The 23,229-nt window shown below is 55.4% G+C and overlaps 2 protein-coding genes across 3 annotated transcripts in view; one reads left to right on the top strand and one right to left on the bottom strand.

Moving 5' to 3' along the window:
* Positions 1-2,837: 2,837 nt before the first annotated feature.
* On the top strand, positions 2,838-4,511 carry POMC (proopiomelanocortin; the record flags this gene model as incomplete). The annotated part of the gene is made up of 2 exons (XM_082047892.1): positions 2,838-2,966; positions 3,873-4,511. 2 exons carry the CDS (start codon positions 2,838-2,840, stop codon positions 4,509-4,511), a joined length of 768 nt encoding a protein of 255 aa, XP_081904018.1.
* A 2,762-nt stretch (positions 4,512-7,273) lies between these two features.
* EFR3B (EFR3 homolog B) overlaps positions 7,274-23,229 on the bottom strand; it is a 44,676-nt gene continuing 28,720 nt past the window's right edge. Inside the window, exons 8-23 of one of the 2 annotated variants that reach the window (XM_082049815.1) lie at positions 23,131-23,209; positions 21,379-21,514; positions 20,632-20,793; positions 19,751-19,862; positions 17,266-17,317; positions 16,889-17,061; positions 15,558-15,633; positions 14,009-14,170; positions 13,017-13,148; positions 12,859-12,926; positions 11,720-11,847; positions 11,270-11,361; positions 10,555-10,603; positions 10,178-10,284; positions 9,336-9,385; positions 7,274-8,608 (exon numbers count right to left, since the gene is read on the bottom strand). In XM_082049815.1, coding sequence (XP_081905941.1) covers positions 8,503-8,608; positions 9,336-9,385; positions 10,178-10,284; positions 10,555-10,603; positions 11,270-11,361; positions 11,720-11,847; positions 12,859-12,926; positions 13,017-13,148; positions 14,009-14,170; positions 15,558-15,633; positions 16,889-17,061; positions 17,266-17,317; positions 19,751-19,862; positions 20,632-20,793; positions 21,379-21,514; positions 23,131-23,209 — 1,684 coding nt within the window. In that variant the 3' untranslated portion in view covers positions 7,274-8,502. The remainder of the gene's footprint in view (positions 8,609-9,335; positions 9,386-10,177; positions 10,285-10,554; positions 10,604-11,269; positions 11,362-11,719; positions 11,848-12,858; positions 12,927-13,016; positions 13,149-14,008; positions 14,171-15,557; positions 15,634-16,888; positions 17,062-17,265; positions 17,318-19,750; positions 19,863-20,631; positions 20,794-21,378; positions 21,515-23,130; positions 23,210-23,229) is intronic. The other variant, XM_082049816.1, reaches the window with a different exon arrangement.

The raw sequence follows: 23,229 nt of genomic DNA, 5'->3' as shown, positions 1-23,229 counted from the left end.
TGGCAGTGACTGATGTCCCTAAGAACCTTATTTCCATCTGTCCAACCCTCCAGGGCTGGTGACTCCAGCACTGCCCTGGGCAGCCTGTTCCAATGCCCCACAGCCCCTCGGGGAAGAAATTGTTCCCCACATCCAACCTCAACCTCCCCTGGCGCAACTTGAGGCCGTTTCCTCTGCTCCTGGCGCTTGTTCCTGGGGAGCAGAGCCCGACCCCCCTGGCTCCAAGCTCCTTTCAGGCAGTTCAGAGATCAGAAGGTCTCCCCTCAGCTCCTGTTCTCCAGCTGAACCCCCCAGCTCCCTCAGCCGCTCCATCACATTGTGCTCCAGCCCCTCACCAGCTCCGTTCCCTTCTCTCCACTCGCTCCAGCACCTCAAGGCCTTTCTTGGCGTGAGGGGCCCAAAACTGCCCCAAGATTTGAGGTGTGGGCCCAGTCCCACTGGGTTTCACATCCCTGTGCAATAGGGAAAGCGTCCACAGCCCAAAACTGGTCCAGCTCAAGCAGAGCAGGGAGATTGGGGCTTGTCTTGGGTGCAGAAAGGGGGCGCTGAGCCTGGCCCAGCCTCACCCTGCTTGGCCTCACTTTCTCCCTACACCATAAAGACCTGGCCATGCTCTGGAAAAGCCACCCCCCAGGCTGGAAAACCCCCTCCCGATGCTTTCACCCCAAAGCTGGTGGTCACAGGACTCCCCGGCACGGCAGGCAGAGATGCCCAGCGGCTGCTGACCCGAGACGTTTGCTTTTCACCAAATCCCCTTTATTTCACAGCAAGACAACCCCAAATCCTTGGCGCCCATGGGAGCACCAAGCCCTCCCACACCAAAGCCTAAGGAGTGACGGACACTCTTGTCCGGCGCGTCGGTAATAAACAACCCGTGCCAAACTCATCGCCGTGGCTCGTATTCTGCAAAAGACTTTCCATCCACCCCCCCGCCTCCTCCCCCGGCTCCAAAGCTGCAAACGCAATTAGCAGCGTCGTCCGTAAAAACTTTAGCGGCTGCGGTTCGTGGAGAGATGCTAATCCCCCCATCCGCCGCGGGGCCGGATCCAGCAGGCGCCCGTCGCTTGCTCATCTTTTGTTCGGTACCTGGAATGGTCCCTCTCGCCCCCCCCGCCTCCCCTCCGCAGACGGATGCGATCGGCGCCGTGGGGGGGTATAAAAAGGCAGTGGGTCCAGCGGTTGAGTGGCAGATGCTCTCCGGGAGAAGGGGACGGAGGACGCACGGCGGCCGTCGGGCTCCCACCCCACCCGCAGGTAAACCCCCCGACAACCAACCACCCAACCCTGGGGGGCTCCCCGATGTGTGTTTTGGGGTGCGTGGGGCCGGGGGGAGAAGGAACTTTGCGAATAGATGGGAGAGGTGGACGGTGGGTGCCACGGTGGGTGGCAGGGGTTTTGCAGGGAGGGATGGGCAATACAACAAATAAACAAATCAAACTAATAAATACAACATCCCCTTCCCTCTCTGCCTCCGCTTTACGGCCCCCTCGCCTGCGTTTATTGTCGGTTTATTTGCATTACTGGGTGTTAATGTGTTACAGAAGTGCTGTTGTGCTGTGGAGTCCTGAGCAGCGACACCCGCAAATTTGGTCAGATGACAGAGAGATATTTCTGTTTAAATCTGGCCTGTCTTGTTTTATTCCCCTTGCTGAACTGCTATTTACCACCCTAAATCCAGGGTCTTTTTTTCCCCCTGCCAAACAAAGTTCCCCTCCGTCCAGCTCAACCTGGTGGCTCTGAAACCAGAGGGGAGGGTCAGCTCTCCCTTCCAGACACACATTTTGGGCCAAAATGAGATATTCCATCTGTTTTCTTTCAATGTGGGATGGGGTTTTCCTCCTTGCAGCATGAGGGAAGATGAGACACGAGCGTCAACTGAGTTAAATACGGATTTTGGGGAAAGAGTTGGGGTTTGCAGAGAGAAAGCAACCCGGGCATCCTTGGGGACCCTCAGCTGCATCCTGGGGGACCAACCCCAACCTCATCCCTCCAGCCCCTCAGTTTTTGCCAGATTTTGGGTTAATTTTGGCAGCCCCATGGGCACGCCACATCCCAAACCCCACCATAGCCCTTCCCAAAAGCCAAGCCACCCATTCCAATATTATTTCTTGTAAAATACTCACGTCTCACTCTCCTGATCCTAATTTAATATCATTTGCAGCCGTGCCTCCCACCACGCTGCAGTTTTGCAGCCGCTCGAGGGGCATCTCAGGACAGGTTAGGAAGGAGCGTATATTCATTTTTTAGAGGACTCAGTTTGCAAGCCACGAGTTGGTTGGCAAGGGATGAAACCCTGACTCTTTCCCCTCGCAGCATCACTCATCTTTATGGGGTTTTTCGGAGGCGGCTGCAATCCCCACCGACAGCCGTTGTCACCAACGGTAGCGGTGACAAAGGACCTGGGCTCCAAAGAGACGTTTTTCTGTTGGGAAGGATAAAGGAAGAGACAGAGCGGGGATGTTACCTGGTTTTTGGTGCAGAGCAGAGCGATGCGGGCGCAGCTTCAGCCATTGCATTCCCTTTTCCGTGCCTCAGTTTCCCCTCCGGTGGCAAACAGTCCCCCCAAGGTGACAGCGAGGAGCATCCCTTGAGGATGGAGGAAAACTCTGCAGAAGGAGGGGTCGGCAGCACTAACGCGTCTCGCATGGGACGGGCAAAGGGACAGGGCTGGGGGGCTCAGCTGGGGGGACCCCACTCCTGCAACCCCAGCAGAGGCGACTTCGACGAGGTGGTTGCAATAAAGAATAAAAGAGGGGGTTTCTTATTTTTCTCCCCATAGTTCCTGCACGGTTCGCGGACCCAAAGCCCCTCGTGCCCCCCCCGGGAGCCCAGCGGCGATGCCGAGCGCGCTGTGGGGCAGCCTGCCCGTGCTGCTGGGGCTGCTGCTCTGGCACCCCACTGGTGCCACTGGTCCGTGCTGGGAGAGCAGCAGGTGCCAGGACCTCACCAGTGACAGCGGCGTTCTGGTAAGCTCGGGGACGGTGATCGCCATCCGGTTGCTTTGGGTTCTGACCCCCCCCAGGGACTGGCACGGTGGGCTGGGGGTGGAGGTGACAGGGACGGTGTCACCATGGGGGGACCCGCATTGATGTGGGTTTGTACCCAGTGACCCATGGGTTTCGGGGGACTCGTGCCTCTCGGCTTCACGCTGGGGGATGATGCTAAAATAAGCTTTTGAGCTTTTCATCCCTCCTGCGTTGGAGTCTCCTTCTGTGCAGACATTCCAACCCGCCTGGACACCTTCCTGTGTAACCTCAGCTGGGTGTTCCTGCTCCATGGGGGGATTGCACTGGATGAGCTTTCCGGGGCCCTTCAACCCCTGACATTCTGTGATTCTGTGATCCCATGATTCTGCATGGGATGAAGTAGCACTTTGAGTATCAGGTTTACCCCATGGGTGCTCACGGAGGGTGGTGCTGACAAGTTTGCTCCAGGGTCCCTGCAGTAGGGGCTGTGCCCCCCTCCCAGTAGCATTTCCAGCCACCCAGGGCTGCTTTGGTGCATGGGCACGGTGCTCAGCCATCAAAGGTCCTCACCAAGTGGGTGGCACCGCATGGGGACCTCAGTGGGGCACAAGCATCTTGTGAAAGACCCACTCTGTGCAAGCACCTGCAAAGCCCCCCTAGGTGATCATAGAATCATAGCATCACAGAATAGTTTGGGTTGAAGGGATCTTCCAAGCTCATCTCACCCAGCCCCTGCCATGAGCAGGGACATCTGCACCAGCTCAGGTTGCTCAGAGCCCCGTCCAGCCTGGCCTGGGATGTCTCCAGGGATGGTTCAGCCACCACCTCTCTGGCCAACCTGGGCCAGGCTCTCACCACCCCCAATGTGATGTCCTCCCCCTTCCCACCGCTCTTTCCCCGCTCCAGGCGTGCGTGGCAGCGTGCCGAGCCGACCTGTCGGCCGAGGCTCCCGTCTACCCGGGGAACGGGCACCTCCAGCCCCTCTCCGAGAGCATCCGCAAGTACGTCATGAGCCATTTTCGCTGGAACAAGTTCGGCCGGAGGAACAGCAGCAGCGGCGGGGGCCACAAACGGGAGGAGGCGGAGGGGGGGAACCCAGCCCCGGCATCGCTCCCCGCCGCCCCGCCGCCCCGCCGCGAGGAGGAGGAGGAGGGAACCGGGCTGGAGCGGGAGGAAGGCAAACGCTCGTACTCCATGGAGCACTTTCGCTGGGGCAAGCCGGTGGGACGCAAGAGGAGACCCATCAAGGTCTATCCCAACGGGGTGGAGGAGGAGTCGGCTGAGAGCTACCCCATGGAGTTCCGGAGGGAGCTGGCGCTCGGCGGCATCGGGGCACTGCCCGGCGAGGAGGAGGAGGAGGAGGAAAGCCAGGAGGAAGAGGAGGAGAAGGCCGGCGGGTCCTACCGCATGCGCCATTTCCGTTGGCACGCGCCCTTGAAGGACAAGCGCTACGGGGGCTTCATGACCTCGGAGCACGGCCAGACCCCGCTAGTGACTCTCTTCAAAAACGCCATCGTCAAAAGCGCCTACAAGAAGGGGCAGTGATGGGGGGGGAGAGCCCAAGAGGCGTCCTGCCCTCCCCCTTCGCTTTAGCGTCTCGCTGGCATGTGTTTCACTTAGACATCACTCCTTATGTCCTTCTTAATTGTTACTCCGAGGGGGGGGGCGCTCCCGGGTGTCACCGGGTGGGAACAGGATTGGGATAAAGACGTCACCGGACACGCACGGGGATGGGGGGGATGATGCCCAGTCGGGAGCACGCTGGATGATTTTCATATATTTTCACTGAGCTGTACAATACTGTAAATGATGGGTTAAAAGAATTCTAAAACAATTCTAAAAAAAAGTAAAAAACAATAATAAAGTTTTTTGCAAGCTAAGCAGGTGTCGGCAATGTCTCCATAGGTACCTGGTTGGTTGTAAACGGGTGGGGAAAATAGTTGCGAAGTAAAATCCTGCAGCTGGGGGGTATAGAGGATGGATGGAAATCACAGAATCATGGATGGGGACCATTAGAATCATAGAATCATGGATGGGGACCATTAGAATCATAGAATCATGGATGGGGACCATTAGAACCACAGAACCATGAGGGACCACAGAACAGTGGGGACCATTAAAGCCCATCTCCAAGCACCATTCTTCCTCTTCCAGGGCAGAAAGACGTTGCCCAAGTCAAGACAGCAGAACCCTAAAGGTGGCAACATCAACGTTTATTCGAAAAGGGCATTAAGACGATGCATTGGAAAATATTCACGGCTTCTCGGCCCTTTTTGAACAACCCACTCCCCTCGGCTACACACACACACACACGAACGCCACAGTGCTCCGAAATACAGAGATGGAAACGCACACATGCACCTAAAACTGCCCCGCTTATAGAAATATATAGATATATTTCTATATCGAAATATATAGAAATATATTTGTCATCTATAGGTACACAAGTATCTAAACTAAACGTGATGTACAAACAGGTCACTGACACTGTGTGTGTGTTTTGGGGGGGACATTTACAGGTGGAGTTTGGGTCCCAAAATGCGGAGGGGGTGACGGTGGGACATGCTGGTGGACGCAGCCAGCGGGGAGGTGACAGCCCCGGCCCCGTGGGGACAAGCGTTGGGACCAGAGGGACAACAGGGAAAACCCACAGTCCGGGGCCTGCGAGCAGAGCCCAGGGGTATTTTCTGTCCGAAAAGGGACGATGGGCACCCCGAGATGTGCCCCACGCTGTCCATGTGGCTCCTTCAGGGCGAGCAAACCTTGCGCTCATCTTCCCACCTTTTTTGTGTTTTTTGAAGAGTTTTGGTGGTGCTTTTTCCCTGTGGACACACAATTCGGGGTTTACTTGCTTTTCCTCCTGTGTTTTGTTCAAGATTTTAGTGTTTTTTTTTTCATTAGAACAAACCCTCCGTTCCCGCCACCAACCCCAAAACCTTCCCCAGCCCAAACTTGGGGTTCAGCAGCTCTGGGCATAACTCGGGGAGCAAAAAGGGGTTGGGGACAGGGGACAGAGACACACGGGGACCCCAAGGAGACCCTCGGGCCACGCTGCGAGCGGGGCCGGCGCCGTGATCCAGCCCGGGGACCGAAATAAACCCTGGTTTTTCCTGTCCTCTTAAGCTAGATCACTTCCTAAACCCGGATTACAAGCGGTGACCTCGGGGCGGTCGCAAACTCTACCCGCCCCCCAAGGGGAAAAATACATTTAAAAAAAGGGGGAGGTGATGTGTAATTACAGCTTAAAATAACCGAAGGTCTGTAGCGAGATGTGGCGGGGAAACGGGTGGTGGCTGAAGGTTCAGACCCTTCTGTGTCTCTTCGTGTGACAAAGACAGAAGCGGCGAGTCCAGAGCTTGAAAGAGACCCCCCCAGGGAACTAAATACCCCATTTGAATGACCAAATACCCCCCGCAAACAACCAAATACCCCCTGTGAATGACTGAAAACCTCCTGTGAGTGACTAAATACCCTGTGAACAACTAGATACCCCCAGGGAACAACTAAATATCCCCTGTGAATGACTGAATACCCCTATGAATGAGTAAATACCCCTATGAATGAGTAAATACCCCTATGAATGAGTAAATAGCCCTATAAATGACTGAAAACGCCCTGTGAACAACCAAATACCCCCTGCTAATGACTGAAAACCTCCCGTGAATGACTAAATACCCTGTGAACAACTAGATACCCCCAGAGAACAACTACATATCCCCTGTGTATGATTGAGTACCCCTATGAATGAGTAAATACCCCTGTGAATTACTAAATAACCCTATGAATGACTGAAAACCTCCTGTGAATGACGAAATACCCTGTGAACAACTAGATACCCCCAGAGAACAACTACATATCCCCTGTGTATGATTGAGTACCCCTGTGAATGAGTAAATACCCCTATGAATGAGTAAATACCCCTATGAATGACTAAATACCCCATGAATGACTGAAAATGCCCTATGAATGACTGAAAACGCTGTGAACAACTAAATAACCCCTGGGAACAACCAAGTACCCCCTTCAAACAACTAAAAACCCCCCTGTGAACAACTAAATACCCCCACGAACAACCAAATGCCCCCATGAATGATAGAATATCCCCTGTAAACAACTCCAAACCCTCTGTGTATGACTCAATACCCTCGTGAACGACTGAAAACCCCCTTTGAACGACCAAATACCCCCTTTGAACCACCAAATACACCATGAACTGAAAACCCCCTGCGAACTAAATACCCCACGAACAACTCAATACCCCCTATGAATGACACAAAACCCCCTATGAATGATGAAATACCCCCCGTGAATGATCGAATACCCCCGTGAACAACTAAATACCCCCAAGCGACCTGTCCTCCCCATCCTGACCATCTTCACCTCGCACTTTTGGTTTGGTAGGACCCAGAACTTTCTACCATGTGTGTCCAAAGCAGAACTCTTGATGGGCTCATCCTCCCGCAGCCCAAATCCAGGTTTAGGCTCTTGAGCAAGAAGAGTTGCGACTCACAGCCCATCAGATGCAGGGTGGACCCTGTAAAACACCTTTTGTCTCAGCTAATTCCTGCAGCGCGGGGGTTTCTTGGTGGTTATGGCTCAGTTGATGCAAGATGGGACTTTATCAAAGTGATTCAACTAAAGAAAAATAAAAGGAATTCTTTCTTTGAGATAGAAGCCTCAAAACTGTGACAACCCAAACCCAAAAATATGAAAACGGTGGGTTAATGAGTTAATATTCGCCAGCATGGTGGTTGCTCGTGCCTTGTGTCACCGCTGCGGGCTCAGCTGGGCATTCCTGTGGGTTCTCCCAAAAATAGCGGGTTTTCCCAAAGAAATCACATCTTAAGTGGCCTGGAACCAGCCAGGCTGCTGTGTGTGTCCCCACACCACGATGGGACAATCACTGCCCTCACCGGGCAAACTCTCCATCGGGGACATGGGGACACCTCGAAGCACCCAGGGGAACTGTCCCCACACCGAGGGGGCTATGGGAAGATGCGAGGAGACCGTCCCCTCGCCAATAACCTGCCCCAAAGCCAGGCTTTGGTTTTGGGGCTGCCCCAGGCTCCAGCACATGGCACCCCAGACCTTCTCCTGCCTTTTCCAGTCTCACCCCCTCTATCTCCAGCCCTGCCCCTTGCTGGGGGCTCCTGATGTGGTCGATGGATGATGTGGGGAGGGATTTCCCCAAGAAACGGGTTTGCTTTGTGCCGGGAAGGCGTGCCCAAAGTGCTCTGCCCAGAGCCAGGGCATCTCCTTTCTCCTCTCCGAAACTGGAGAGGGACATCACAGCAACGTCCCCGTGCCACCGTGCCCCGAGCCTCCTGCACCACCAACCGCCGCAGAAACGTGGCTGCGCAGGCAGAGAGTCCAAAAAGGAAAGTACAGGACACGGCTTTGTGGTGCCGACAAATCTTGGGGTGGCCTCGGTGTCTGTGTCCCCACCCGTCCTGCACGAGGATGAGCTCCCCGCGGGGTCGGCGCTGTCCCCAAGAGGTCCCTTGGTGCCAGCTCGGTCCCGCCGGCACGGCCGCCCTCAGTACACGCACAGGTCCGGGAACTTCATCTCGTACACCGGGATGGAGTGGTTTTGGGGCTGACCGTAAGCGGCTGTGATGGTGCCAGAGGGGCTCGGTGGTGGCCTGAAACACAAGGGGTGGAAGGTGGATGAAAAGGGAGGCTGAGGGGAGACCTTCTGATCTCTGAACTGCCTGAAAGGAGCTTGGAGCCAGGGGGGGTCGGGCTCTGCTCCCCAGGAACAAGCGCCAGGAGCAGAGGAAACGGCCTCAAGTTGCGCCAGGGGAGGTTGAGGTTGGATGTGGGGAACAATTTCTTCCCCAAAGGGCTGTGGGGCATTGGAACAGGCTGCCCAGGGCAGTGCTGGAGTCACCATCCCTGGAGGGTTGGACAGACGGACATGAGGTTCTCAGGGACATGGGGCAGGGACAGGGGTGGGTTAATGGTTGGACTCGATGACCTTGAGCGTCTCTTTCACCCAAAATGACTGTATGATTCGATGAGGTGGTTTCCAGAGAGGTTTGGGTAGGAAGCAAAGCCTGGTGTAGAAAACACACATTCCTGCACCATTGCAGGTTTCCCCAGTGCTACCACAGCAGAGGAGAACTTGGGCAAACAAACCAGAGGTTGCTCCCAGCAGCCCTGTCCCCTCTGCCACCACACAGGCCCCAACCCCAGGCTGGGACCCATCCCTAGCACATGAGTTTCCTTGATGGGGGACACATGTGGCTCCTATTGTCCCCCACCCAGCAGTGGCCTTGTGGTCAGACACCCCCTGCTCCACCAGCAGCGTTTTGGATGACTTCACAAACTGTGTTGGGCACAGTGTGCTCAGCCATCGCCCCAACTCACCGTATGGTGATCTCGAAGATCTGGTTGAGTTTGCTCTGCAGTAGCGTCGCCTGCAACACAGACACAGAGGCCGTATGAATGTGTTTGTATCACGGTGGTACATACGGGACAAACACCCTGTTGTCCTCCCCAAGTCACCAGAGCAGCAGGAAGGTGGTCTGGCAAAATTCAGAACCACGTGTGCCCTGTGGCCAAGAGGCCAATGGTACGTGAGGTGCATGAGGAAGAGTGTGAGCAGCAGGTCAGGGAGGTTGTTCCTCCCCCTCTGCTCTGCCCTGGGGAGGCCCCATCTGCAGTTGTGGGTCCAGTGCTGGGCTCCCCAGGTGAAGAAGGACAAGGAATTACTGGAGAGAGTCCAGCGGAGGGACACAAAGATGCTGAGGGGTCTGGAGCATCTTTGTGATGAGGAGACTGAGAGAGCTGGGGCTGTTGAGCTGGAGAAGAGAAGCTGAGAGGGATGAGATCAATGGATCAGTATCTCAGGGTGGGTGTCAGAGGATGGACCAGACTCTGTTCAGTGGTGCCCAACACCAGGGTGAGGGGCAACGGGCACAGAGGAGGCTCCATGTGAACATGAGCAGAAACTTGTTTGCTGGGAGGTGCCAGAGCCTGGCCCAGGCTGCCCAGAGCGGGTGTGGAGTCTCCTGCTCTGAGACATTCAAACCCGCCTGGACCCACCTGTGTGATCTGCTCTGGTGACCCTGCGTGAGCAGCTGGGTTGGACTGGGGGATCCCCAGAGGTCCCTTCAACCCCAACCAGCTTGGGATTCTGTGACTGTCACCGTTGGCCTCTCCACAGCAGAACAGCCACAGAGATGTCCAGTGCCCCACTCCCGACTCACCCGGGCACCGCAGTGGGCTGCGATCTCTTCGAACGGGGCTTTCTGGAATTTCTCCACCACTTGCCGCCTCCGCTCCCGCTCCTGCTCCTCCACGGCGACGCTGTCTACTGAAACAGAGGGGAGAGACGGTTCTGGGCTGCTCTTCACCCCGTGCTGCATCCCCACCGCCCCAGCAGACAGCACGGATTTGGGCATCACTAGAAAGCCAAGGAGAAGGGTCTCCAAGCTCTGGCTTTTGGTCCAGCACCCCCAGGGACACCCCGAGAGCTGCAGAGGTGCCACGGTGAGGTGGTGAGGATCCATCCATGGTGTGCACAGATAAACTGGGGTGACAGCACCCACAGGTACACACCACACCAGCCGGTTCCCCTGCTCACCTATGGCCTTCTTCAGCGTCTCATACGTGATCTCTTCCGCTGGTGCTCTCTAAAGGAAGGGGAAAAAAGCAGATGATGCTCAACACACAGCACAGGACAGCGTTCTGGGACCACAGCAATGCAGACCCACATTCCCAGGCTGTATTTTGGGAGATGCCCCATCCCTGGAGACATCCCAGGCCAGGCTGGACGGGGCTCTGAGCAACCTGAGCTGGTGAAGATGTCCCTGCTCATGGCGGGGGGGCACTGGATGACCTTTAATGGTCCCTTCAACCCAAACCATCCTGTGATTCTGCCCTTACACCAAAACACAACCTGTCCTTAAAGATCAGGGCTATCTTTCCTGGCAAAATGCACTTTTAAAATGTTTTTTCGGGCTGGAGTAGCCACCTCCCCAAAGGCTCTCGTAGCTCAGAAACATGCATATAGGGAAAATACATATTTTCTACCCAAATAGCAGTGGGAAACCCTTCCTGCCGTGCTGCTCCCCTTGCCAGGAGCTGCCAGCACCCAGAGCGGAGTGTCGGGGGGGACTTGGGGTCTTTGTGACCCTAGTCACTGCCAGACACACCAGGGCTGAGTTATGAGCCCTTGTGATTGCAATCAGAGGAGTAATTATGTGTGCAGCCAAATGAAGAATTAGAGAGGGCTTAGCTGCCCTCCGCCAGGCTGCTAAGAGCAAGGGGTGCTGAAGGGAGGAGGCGTAACACGGTACCTGCTCTCGCTCTGGGCTGTTCCTCGACTCCACCTCGACCTGCAGCGAAATGGTCTCGCCAATGCTCTTCCTCTTGGACAGTCGATCTTCATCTGTTGAGGAAGAGGAAGGGCAGAAGAGCTAATTGGAGACACTCCGGGAACGCAGCTTCACATCCCACCCCAAGGGTAGCAGCCCATCTAAAACATTTACCCGAATTCACCCAAATCAGCAGAATCGAGGACCGAGCCAAGCCCAGGGAGCTTCACAGCTCCTTCCACCCAGCCACACGTGGCAACCCCAACCAGCTCCCGATTAACCACTTTGTGCCTCAGTTTCCCCAAGGCTGCACCTCTAACAGAGAGCAGAAACACAACAAGCACATGCACGGGACAAGAACTTCACACTCTCACAACTGGGACCAGTTTCCTCCCTTCCCCGCTCCCCGGGATGCCCCGGGCTGCTGTGTACCCGTCAGCTGGGGGATGTAGGGGGTGCTGAGCCGGTCTGAGTTGTAGCCGCTGCCACCCAGCACCTCGCTGATCTTGCTCTGCCAGAAGAAGACCTCTGGACCCAGACGGTCAAGGCTCTTGCTCAACCTACAGATATGGAGAAAAACCAAGGGAGAGGGCAGAACCGTGTCAGTGGGGTGTCCAGTCCCTTTGGGTCAGAAACATTGGCTTCTGAAGGTCCTTTCCAACCCAAACTATGATCTTATGGACCCCATTTCCTTGGGAGCAGGGAGAATCACAGAATCCCAGAATGTCAGGGATGGGAAAGGACCTGGAAAGCTCATCCAGTGCAATCCCCCCATGGAGCAGGAACACCCAGATGAGGTTACACAGGAAGGTGTCCAGGCGGGTTGGAATGTCTGCAGAGAAGGAGACTCCACAACCCCCTGGGCAGCCTGGGCCAGGCTCTGCCACCCTCACCCCCAACAAGTTGCTTCTCAAATTTAAGTGGAACCTCCTGTGTTCCAGTTTGTACCCATTGCCCCTTGTCCTGTCACTGGTTGTCACCAGAAGAGCCTGGCTCCATCCTCCTGACACTCCCCCTTTCCATCTTGATCCCCAGGAATGAGTCCCCCCTCAGTCTCCTCTTGTCCAGCTCCAGAGCCCCAGCTCCCTCAGCCTTTCCTCCCACGGGAGATGCTCCACTCCCTTCAGCATCTTGGTGGCTGCGCTGGACTCTCTCCAGCAGTTCCCTGTCCTGCTGGAACTGAGGGGCCACAACTGGACACAATATTCCAGGTGTGGTCTCCCCAGGGCAGAGCAGAGGGGCAGGAGAACCTCTCTGACCTACTGACCACCCCCTTCTAACCCACCCCAGGTACCATTGGCTTCCCGGCCACAAGGGCCCAGTGCTGGCTCACGGTCACCCTGCTGTCCCCAGGACCCCCAGGTCCCTTTCCCCTACGCTGCTCTCCAACAGGTCATTCCCCAACTTACACTGGAACCTGGGGTTGTTCCTGCCCAGATTCAAGACTCTACACTTGCCCTTGTTCTATTTAATTAAATTTTTCCCGCCCAACTCTCCAGCCTGTCCAGGTCTCTGGATGGCAGCACAGCTTCCAGTGTCACCACTCCTCCCAGTCTTTTCCAGGCTCTTACGTGGGTTTCTCCACAAACACATCTTCAGGGAGCAGATAGGGAGCTTCTCTCTGTCGCATCTGGATGACCTGCAGAAGACAAGTGAGGAGCCGAGCTCAGGCCCTGCAGGTGGCCAGGAGAGCCCATGGCAGATCCCTGTCCCCAGACCCCCCCGGCACCTCGTGGATGTGCTGGCAGAAGGTGGGCACGGTGGTGAGCTGGCTGATGAGGTTCAGGTACGCTGCACCCAGGGCGAAGAGCGCGCAGCGGTTGTAGGCTGGCAGGTTGTCCTCGTTGATCTGGGCGATCTCCTGCAACACAGACACGGCTCCATGAGGCGAGGATGGATGAGGCCACAGCGTGGGCTCCATCCAGCTCATGGCATCACCTACCCCCCAGATGACAGAACCACAGAATCATTTTGGTTGAAAAGACCCTAAAGCTCATCAAGTCCAACCCTGGCACTAACCCACGTCCCTGAGATCCAACCTCAACCTCCCCTGCCGCAACTTGAGGCCGTTTCCTCTGCTCCTGGCGCTTGTTCCTGGGGAGCAGAGCCCGACCCCCCTGGCTCCAAGCTCCTTTCAGGCAGGTCAGAGATCAGAAGGTCTCCCCTCAGCTCCTGTTCTCCAGCTGAACCCCCCAGGTCCCTCAGCCGCTCCATCACACTTGTGCTCCAGCCCTTCACCAGCTCCGTTCCCTTCTCTCCACTCGCTCCAGCACCTCAAGGCCTTTCTTGGTGTGAAGGGCCCAGAACTGACCCCAGCATTGGAGTTTGGGTTCACTTGCAGCATTTCAGAGGCAGACAAGTGTGTTGGTTTGATCTCACTATGGTAGGATATTAGATTGGATCTGGGGAACAATTTCTTCCCCAAAGGGCTGTGGGGCATTGGAACAGGCTGCCCAGGGCAGTGCTGGAGTCACCAGCCCTGGAGGGCTGGACAGACGGACATGAGGTTCTTAGGGACACGGGTCAGTGCCAGGGGTGGGTTAATGGTTGGATGGTCTTGATGATCTTTTCCAATCAAAACGATGTTGTGATTCTATGATTTTACAGTGAGAGAAGCTCAGAGCAGATGAAGCACTTGCATCCCCCTACCTTACAGACCCCAAATCCAAAACAACCCCCCTCCCACACACTCTGTTCCCATCACATCCACCCCCCAACTACCTGCACTGCCAGCACCAGGCGGATGAGATCCACCACCACCTCCTCGTTAGCCAGCTCGATGCTAATGAGCATCAGCATGCTGTACAGAGCCTCGTAGTGAGCCTGCACGTTGCTCTCCTCCTTGCATATCAGGTAGATGTGCCGGTAGAGCTGCTGGCCGTGCTGTGGGGACACAGAAGGATGCGGTCACCTCCTGAGCATCCCCTGCCATCGATGCAGAGAAAGAAAAGCAGCAGGAGCAGGCAAAGGGATCTCCAGCCATGTGGGAGGGAGTAGAGCTCCTCTGGTCCCTCCAAAAAAGAAGAAAGCCCCGGGGAGAGGGAGCTGTGACCATCCGGTGGCTTTTCACCATGCGATGCTGGACCTGGATGGGGCAGAGGCACCAGCAGGTCCAAGAGCGGAGCCCAGGGGAATGATTCCTCTTTTGAGAACCATTAACAAATCACAGCAGTAAAATAAAAGCCCTGCGACACATTGCTTGATGTGGGACAGAGCAGGGCAAGGGAAACTCAGCTCGGCAACAGTTTTGGTTTAGGGGCTGCATTGCTGCTCTATGGTGTGTGCGAGGCAATAAACTGATCCTCTCTTGGCCTCTAGTTCGCTCCAGAGGGGTTCGCATCAGCCCTGACAATGTTTTACGGGAGGGAAATAGAAAGAGAAGGGGAGAAGAAGGGGAGAAGAAGGGGAGAAGAAGGGGAGAAGAAGGGGAGAAGAAGGGGAGAAGAAGGGGAGAAGAAGGGGAGAAGAAGGGGAGAAGAAGGGGAGAAGAAGGGGAGAAGAAGGGGAGAAGAAGGGGAGAAGAAGGGGAGAAGAAGGGGAGAAGAAGGGGAGAAGAAGGGGAGAAGAAGGGGAGAAGAAGGGGAGAAGAAGGGGAGAAGAAGGGGAGAAGAAGGGGAGAAGAAGGGGAGAAGAAGGGGAGAAGAAGGGGAGAAGAAGGGGAGAAGAAGGGGAGAAGAAGGGGAGAAGAAGGGGAGAAGAAGGGGAGAAGAAGGGGAGAAGAAGGGGAGAAGAAGGGGAGAAGAAGGGGAGAAGAAGGGGAGAAGAAGGGGAGAAGAAGGGGAGAAGAAGGGGAGAAGAAGGGGAGAAGAAGGGGAGAAGAAGGGGAGAAGAAGGGGAGAAGAAGGGGAGAAGAAGGGGAGAAGAAGGGGAGAAGAAGGGGAGAAGAAGGGGAGAAGAAGGGGAGAAGAAGGGGGAGAAGAAGGGGGAGAAGAAGGGGAAGAAAGAAAAAGAAGGGAGGAAGGAAAGAAAAAGAAGGGAGGAAGGAAATAAAATATCTGTCAACTTTGACAGCCACTTGAACAATAGTTTTTGGGACAGCAGCACACCCTGGGTTACTCATTCCTTTGGGCAAAGAGCAGGTTTAGGAGTCTAGAAAAGCCCTCGTGTGAAGCGCTGATGGAAACTGAATCCCACCGGCTTTTCCCAGGGACATCCCCAGGTTCAGAGGCATGACGGGACACTGCCACGGCTCAGTGTCACTCGGGAAAACAGACACATGTTCCTCACATCAGTCCATACGAGGACAGTGTGGCTCAGCCCCTGCCACTACCTTCTTCATGAAGACGGTATCTTGGCGCGAGCATTTGTCCACTTTCAGCTTCAGGATGGAGATGTCGCTGATGGTGCTGCAAAGAGAAGCCATGGGGAGGAGAAAAATCAGACATCGGAGGGAAGAGGCATGATTTCCACACACCTGCAGAGCTGCTGGTCAAGGACCAAGCGGGGAGCTAAAAGCGGCTTTTAAAACCCCATCAGAGCGATCCGGATATTCAAGAATACTGAGCCAAATCACTACAGGATTTCAGGGCAGCGGAGCTCAGGAACACAAAGATGAGTTGAAGACGCCTGCAAGCAAAGGGGATGAGCGGGACCACAGCAAAACCCACGGGGACGTTTCCATCTGGGATTACAGTTGCCGTCTTCCAAGGTAACTGTCCTAGTTTTTTTAAAAACAAGTTTCTCTTTCAGTGAATTTTGCCTATCAGCTAAAGCCTTCATATTAACTGCATTTTCCTGGAGAACCAGACCCATGTTTTGGTAAACCTAGCAATGGAATGCAAACTTATTGATAAGCATGGATGGACATCTCGCGAGAGGGGCAACGAGAAGCCGGTGACCAAGAAACTGACCCACTGCGTATAACATCCCATTCACGTGAATACTTCATATGAAAGTGGGAGATCACGAGGATCTCGTCCCTTTTCCCTTTTTGCCTTTGCTTTTTCCCTTCTGCTTACGGCCGACATTAGGAGAGGACCTTGCTAGTCGTCCCTGCGAACTGAGGCCTAGTGACAGACTGAATCCAGCTCCGGTTGGCTGCAGAGTCCAGTCCAGGACTTTGGTGGCCGGCTCTGCAGTTGCTGGGACTTTCAAGATTGGTTTTGTATATTTTGTATTATTTTCTCTATTCTTATTAGTAGCATTAGTAAAACATTGTTAATTTTTCCAACTCTCTTCTCTCTGTCCTTCTTTCCCTCCCGATCGCCTGTCCTGAGTGGGAAATGGGGAGAGGGAGGGGAAAAAAGGGGGAAGTAGCGGGGGAGAGGGGGTTAACAATACATCTGCCAGGGTTTTATTGTCACCCCGCAATCTTAACCCTCGACAGTAACACAGCACGGACAACATGATGAACCCACTCAAGAAGGTTATTGCTCCTGCGCATCCTCCTGGGCCCGCCATCTAACCATGGTTGTGTTCAGCAGGATGGCCCCACATTTTTCAGACCCTCTGTCTCTCTCAGACCCCTGATCTGCAGCATTAAACCAGCCCAGAGGTGGTCCCAGATTTGTTAATAATCCCAGCAGCGCTCCCAGCCCAGCAGATCTCCCTCCCAAGGCTGCCCTGCAGCTCCCAGCCCTGTCGGGGACCCCCAGCACATACGTGATGGTGGAGAATTTCTGGCGGTTCCCGTGGCGATCGATGAAGCTGATGAGGATCTCGAGGACGAAGAGGCGGATCTCAGGGTCCTCCATGAGGGCTGCAGAGAGCAGCCTGTCCAGGAAGGCGCTGGGAAGCGCCGTCAGCATGTTACTGCACTGGAAGCCCACGGAGACCTGGAAGCATCCGAGGAAAAGGGAGACAAGGTGACAGTGTCACTTGGGGTGGGTTAAAACACACCAAGGCAGAGGGGATGCAAGCAGAGAAGACTAAGCGCAGCTTGAGCTCTTCCTAAACCAGCCCAGGGGGGAGGATTCCTGAGCTCAGCTCCTCCAATGTGGGGGCTGGACACTCCTGCAGGGACGGTGACATGTTCATACCTGGAGGAGGGACTTGAGGAGCATTATCTGTGTCAGCCGGTTCCGGTTCTCCCTGCCATGGAGAGAAGGAGAAAAAATGGTAAAATCCAAGTGAAAACGAGACAATGCGAAGGATGGAAAAGCCTCAGCAAGGGCAGGACCGCTTTCCCCCAGAGTCGCCCCCACAACCAACCACACTGTAAAGGTCACCAGCAAATGAGCTCCAGATTTAATAGGCAGCAAAAAGGCTGAGAAAGGAATGATGGATATCAAAGTGTACATCCTGCCATAGGCATCAGAATTGAGGCAGAATTCACATCTCCAGGCAGGCACGAGCTCAGCTCAGGAAGATTAACCAGCCTGTGGATGTCCCCAACACACAGTGACTCCCCAAGGGACACCAGACACCGGCTCTGAACAGGCTTCTCACTTTCAAAGAGCTGAAAAGCAGTGAGACGAAGCCCAAACCTCCTGTCCATGGAGGTCCCCCTGCTCCTCGCTCCTGCCTTGCTCCTTGCAAAGCCACCACGAGCCACACTTCCACTTCAGCGACAGGTTCTGTTTTATTTTAATGCAAAAAAGAGTAAATCTTGATTTTTCTACTGTCTGAACTCAGTCTTTCCTGGCCCTGTGGAGACACAGGGAGCTCCTAATGGATTTCCAGGCTGTCCCACGACACGCTGCCTGTTTTTCCTACCTCTGCCCAGGGATGGAGCTACACCACACACAGCGCATCCCAACCGCTGAAGTACAGGCTGCAGCTCCTCTGCAAACCCTGGCTTCCCCTACACACCCAGAATCATCAAATCACAGATGGTTTGGATTGAAGGGACCTTAAAGCTCCCCCAGTCCCCCCTGCCATGAGCAGGGACATCTGCACCAGCTCAGGTTGCTCAGAGCCCCGTCCAGCCTGGCCTGGGATGTCTCCAGGGATGGTTCAGCCACCACCTCTCTGGCCAACCTGGGCCAGGCTCTCACCACCCTCAGCACAAACAATTTCTGCACCATGTCCGGCCTGAATCTCCGTCCTTTAATTTAAAACCATCACCCCTTGTCCTGTTGCAACAGGCCCTGCTCAAAAGTCTGTCCCCATCTTTCTTATCGGCCACTTTTACATCTGGAAAGGCTGCACTAAGGTCTCCCCGGAGCTTCTCTTCTCCAGTTGAACACCCCAACTCTCTCACCTGTCCCCAGCAGAGCTGTTCCAGCCTCGGATCATTTTTGGGGCTGCTCTGGCCCCTCTCCAGCAGCTCCATGTGTGTCCTGTGCTGAGGACCCAGAGCTGGACCAGCACTGCAGGGGGGTCTCACCAGAGAGGGGCAGAGGGGCAGAATCCCCCCAAACCTGCTGCTCACGGGGCTGGGGCCGCAGCCCAGGACACGGGTGGTTTCTGGGCTGCCAGCGCACATGGCCGGGCCATGGCCGATCTCTCACCCCCACACCGTTCTCCACGCAGCGTCAGACGAGACCGAACATCTCTCGCAGAGGCAGCTGACAAGCCCAGGGACTGAGCTGCACCGCAGGCGTCAGGAACTACAGCAACTACCCCCCGTGAGCGAGGAGCGGAGCAGCCGGCAAAGTCTCCCATCAGAGACAAGTGGGAAGAGCCTGACCGTACTTTGAAGATAAATATAGCACGAAAATCTGTTTGCTCCTTACCTACACATTTCGGCGCTGATATCCTCGCTCCAAATAGCTCTCGTGGTCTGTTCCCACACTTCTCAAGCAATTATGTTGTTTGGGTGTTTTCCCTTCCTTCTCTTCCTCCACCACCGGGTATAAATATCACCTCCTGCTCAGTATTAATAAAAGCTTGGAGGCAGCTCGGAGAGGGGATGCAGCAACGAGCAGCCAGTCCCACAGAGCCACACTGGAACGGGCTGGCCAGAGAGGTGGTGGCTGAACCATCCCTGGAGACATCCCAGGCCAGGCTGGACGGGGCTCTGAGCAGCCTGAGCTGGTGCAGATGTCCCTGCTCAGGGCAGGGGGGACACTGGGTGGGCTTTGAAAGTCTCTTCAACCCAAACCATCCTGTGATTCTACACACGAGCTTCTCAAAAGCCGCCAGCAGCCACCTCGCTGCCCTGACACATCTGAAATCACTCCCCAAATATTATTTTCCCTTCCTGGCTTGTTTTGGGTGACACCCCAGGACCAAGCTCCTGACAAATGAATCTTTAAGCAGGTGTCCAAAAAAATGCAGATTTCAACTGCCTGTAAATATCTTTCCTTGTTGATGCTCCGGTGTTTTCAAGGGGGCTTGTCATCACATTTGCAGCAGAAAAAGGATTTTAAACAAGGATTGCACATTCTTCAGCTTTCCTTGCTCTTCAATGGAAATTCTCGATGCTCAGCCTTTCCAACAATGTCCCCACGTCCCACTCTGTCCCCAAAGGCCACGTCAAGGTTGCAGGAGCTCCGTACTCAAAGCTCTACACCCACATGCAGGGGACAGGGAGAGGAGGGCAGGGGGAGGAAGAGGAGGGAGGAAGGCGCCCGCGCTCACCCGGCTCTGCCCGCCTCGATGGCGTGCTGCGAGGAGGGCAGCGGCACCTTGTTCATGATGAACACCATCACCTCGGACTGCTGGTAGGTGGGCAGCGTGCTGGCGAAGGACCCTGCGGGGACAAAAACGCGCTGGCAGTGTGCGTGGAGCAGCCCAGCACCCCGAGAAGCACCCAGTGCTTGGGGGTCTGTCTGTCTGTCCCCCCATAAGCCTGCTGCCAGACATTGAGAGCCAGGCTGGGGTAGGACAAAGCCCACCGAGATGTGGCATCTGCAGGAATTTTACCTTCAAACCCCGTTAAAACATCTCCCAGGTGGGGCAGGCTCAGGCCCGGAGAGGGGGAGGCTGAGAGATGCCAACCCCTGTCTCTACCCTTTTCTTTTTGGGGGTTGGTGCATTCACATCCTGCTCTTTTTCCCTCCTCTCCCTCCCTTCCTTGGGGAGAAACACAGATCTGCGGGTGCCCAGCAGCTCGGCGGGGACGGCTGGGGCTGCAATGCCACCTGCTGATAACCCATCACCATGATAAATCTCATTTCCCATCACTGCTTTTAGCATGAGGGTGACTTTGTCTCACCCTGGATAACCCTGCAGATACATAAAAGCAGAAACTGTAGAAATGAGGGAGAAATTGTTCGTGCTGAGGGTGGTGAGAGCCTGGCCCAGGTTGGCCAGAGAGGTGGTGGCTGAACCATCCCTGGAGACATCCCAGGCCAGGCTGGACGGGGCTCTGAGCAACCTGAGCTGGTGCAGATGTCCCTGCTCATGGCAGGGGGAACTGGGGGAGCTTGAACAGCCCTTTCCACCCAAACTATTTTATGATTCTACAAAACCCACAACTCGGGGCCTGATCCCCCAGCACAGCCCACAGCGTGTCCTACCGATGGTTTTAATGACGGCCTCCTGGAACATCCTCTCCTCGTGCTCCTTGATGATCTTGGTGCTGACGCCGGTGGCGCAGTCGTAGCTCCCGGTCAGCGCGTAGTCAATGCTGAGCCGCAGCTGCCGCAGCAGCGTGTTGAACACCTCCAGCACCGTGGGGCCTGCGGTGGGGAGAGAGAAATCACAGAATCGTTCTGGTTGGAAGAGACCCTCGAAATCGAGTCCAACACCTGTCACTGCCCCATGTCCCTAAGAACCTCATGTCCGTCTGTCCAGCCCTCCAGGGATGGTGACTCCAGCACTGCCCTGGGCAGCCTGTTCCAATGCCCCACAGCCCTTTGGGGAAGAAATTGTTCCCCACATCCAACCTCAACCTCCCCTGGCGCAACTTGAGGCCGTTTCCTCTGCTCCTGGCGCTTGTTCCTGGGGAGCAGAGCCCGACCCCCCTGGCTCCAAGCTCCTTTCAGGCAGTTCAGAGATCAGAAGGTCTCCCCTCAGCTCCTGTTCTCCAGCTGAACACCCCAGCTCCCTCAGCCGCTCCCATCACACTTGTGCTCCAGACCCTCACCAGCTCCGTTCCCTTCTCTCCACTCGCTCCAGCACCTCAAGGCCTTTCTTGGCATGAGGAGCCCAGAACTGCCCCCAGGATTGGAGGTTTGGCCTCCCCAGTGCCCAGCACAGGGGGAACTTTGCTGCCACCACAACAAAGGATGAAGGAGATGAAAAGGATCAATTTATCCAGTTACCGACAGATCCGGAGGCTGCGATCACGGCTGCCTCGGACAGAACCTCCACGATGCCGGCGCGCACGGTGGCCGCGCTCTTGCTGTTGGCATCCAGGTGCCCCAGGAGCTGCTGGATGACGAGATGGGAATGTTGCGGCTGGAAAGAAAACAGGAACGTCAGCACAGGTGCTGCAACCACAAGGTGACAGCTGTTCCTGTGACCCACACGGCGACTGGGGACAAATCCTGCACATGCGCCCTGTCCCTGCCCAGCTGTGGATGCAAAACGCAAGGAGGCACCTGGAGGAATCCGGCTTTACATGACTGAGCAAGAGCTTGGAGGAATTTGCACAGGAAAAATGATCTAAGGAGCTGTACAGATCTAAAGGAAATTGTGACAATTAATCCTGGGGATTTCAGGGGGAAAAGATTTGATTTTTGCCTGGGTTTCCCCAAACACGTCTTTATTTCAAAAGAGTCCTGCTGAGTTACTGTGACCTGACACCCCCAATATGCATTAAAAGGATTTTATAAGATCTAGTAGTGCTGTAAGGGGTTTTAGGCAGTTTACAGGATTGAAGACAAGGAAAGAGAGCAGGGAGCGGTGATTTGTGTTGCACTGTTCGAGTTCTCCAAGCAGAGCTGTGGCTTGGCCGAGTCCCAAAGTGAAGCAAACTTCACTTGTGGGGAAGTGGGGCAGCAGGTCTGGGGCAGCCCCAGCAGCACGGGACGGGCTGGGAAGGCGGCACCGTGCCCAACATCACGCGGGGACGCAGGCAGAGTTTTATCAAGATCCACGTGGAAAAAGAAATGATGGACTTGTTCCCATCACTTTGGGTTTAGCTAAATTGCATTCCCATGGCCCCAAGTGAGAAGAGCCTGGCGGAGTCTGTCTCGGAGCATCCCTGTGTCTAAGGACAGAGACAGAATCATAGAAAACTTTAAGGTCGTCAAGTCCAACCATTAACCTCACACTGCCGAGGCCACCACTGCCCCATGTGCTGAGAACCTCATGTCCGTCTGTCCAACCCTCCAGGGATGGTGACTCCAGCACTGCCCTGGGCAGCCTGTTCCAATGCCCCACAGCCCTTTGGGGAAGAAATTGTTCCCCACATCCAACCTCAACCTCCCCTGGCGCAACTTGAGGCCGTTTCCTCTGCTCCTGGCGCTTGTTCCTGGGGAGCAGAGCCCGACCCCCCTGGCTCCAAGCTCCTTTCAGGCAGTTCAGAGATCAGAAGGTCTCCCCTCAGCTCCTGTTCTCCAGCTGAACCCCCCAGGTCCCTCAGCCGCTCCATCACACTTGTGCTCCAGCCCCTCACCAGCTCCGTTCCCTTCTCTCCACCCGCTCCAGCACCTCAAGGCCTTTCTTGGTGTAAGGGGGCCCAAAACTGACCCCAGCTTTTGGAGTTTGGGTTTGTTTGCAGCATTTCAGAGGCTCACAAGGTGACTTGGGTCCCTCCCCAGCGTGTTGCTTTGACCCCACTATGGTGGGAGAAGCTCAGAGCAGATGAAGCACTTGCATCCACCTTCCTCAGAGACCTCAACTCGAGAATGACCCCCGTGTCCCCCTCACACTGCGGGAGCGCCGCACTGTGCCTGTCTCCAGCTGGTTTTGGAGCACACTCAGAGCGCAGCTCATCATGAGAGCTCAGACTCGGCGCTGCCAGGATGCGCCAATGCGGCCGCGGCTCTGACTCAGCCGTGCAGGCAGATGCAGGCGCTCCCAAGCATCCCCATGTGTCCCCAAACGGTGCCACCTGCCAGAGTCCCCACCTGGATCGAGTACATGATGATCCTGAAGCAGCACGTGGCAAAGATCTTCGGCTCCCAGAGCGAGTGGTTGTCCAGGTGGCTGGGGAAGAGATGGAAACG

The sequence above is a fragment of the Streptopelia decaocto genome (assembly GCF_964273445.1).
Source record: "Streptopelia decaocto genome assembly, chromosome: 3".
Lineage (NCBI taxonomy): Eukaryota > Metazoa > Chordata > Aves > Columbiformes > Columbidae > Streptopelia > Streptopelia decaocto.
Note: the sequence above shows the minus strand (reverse complement) of the source record. Positions and strands in the feature narration are given on the sequence as shown.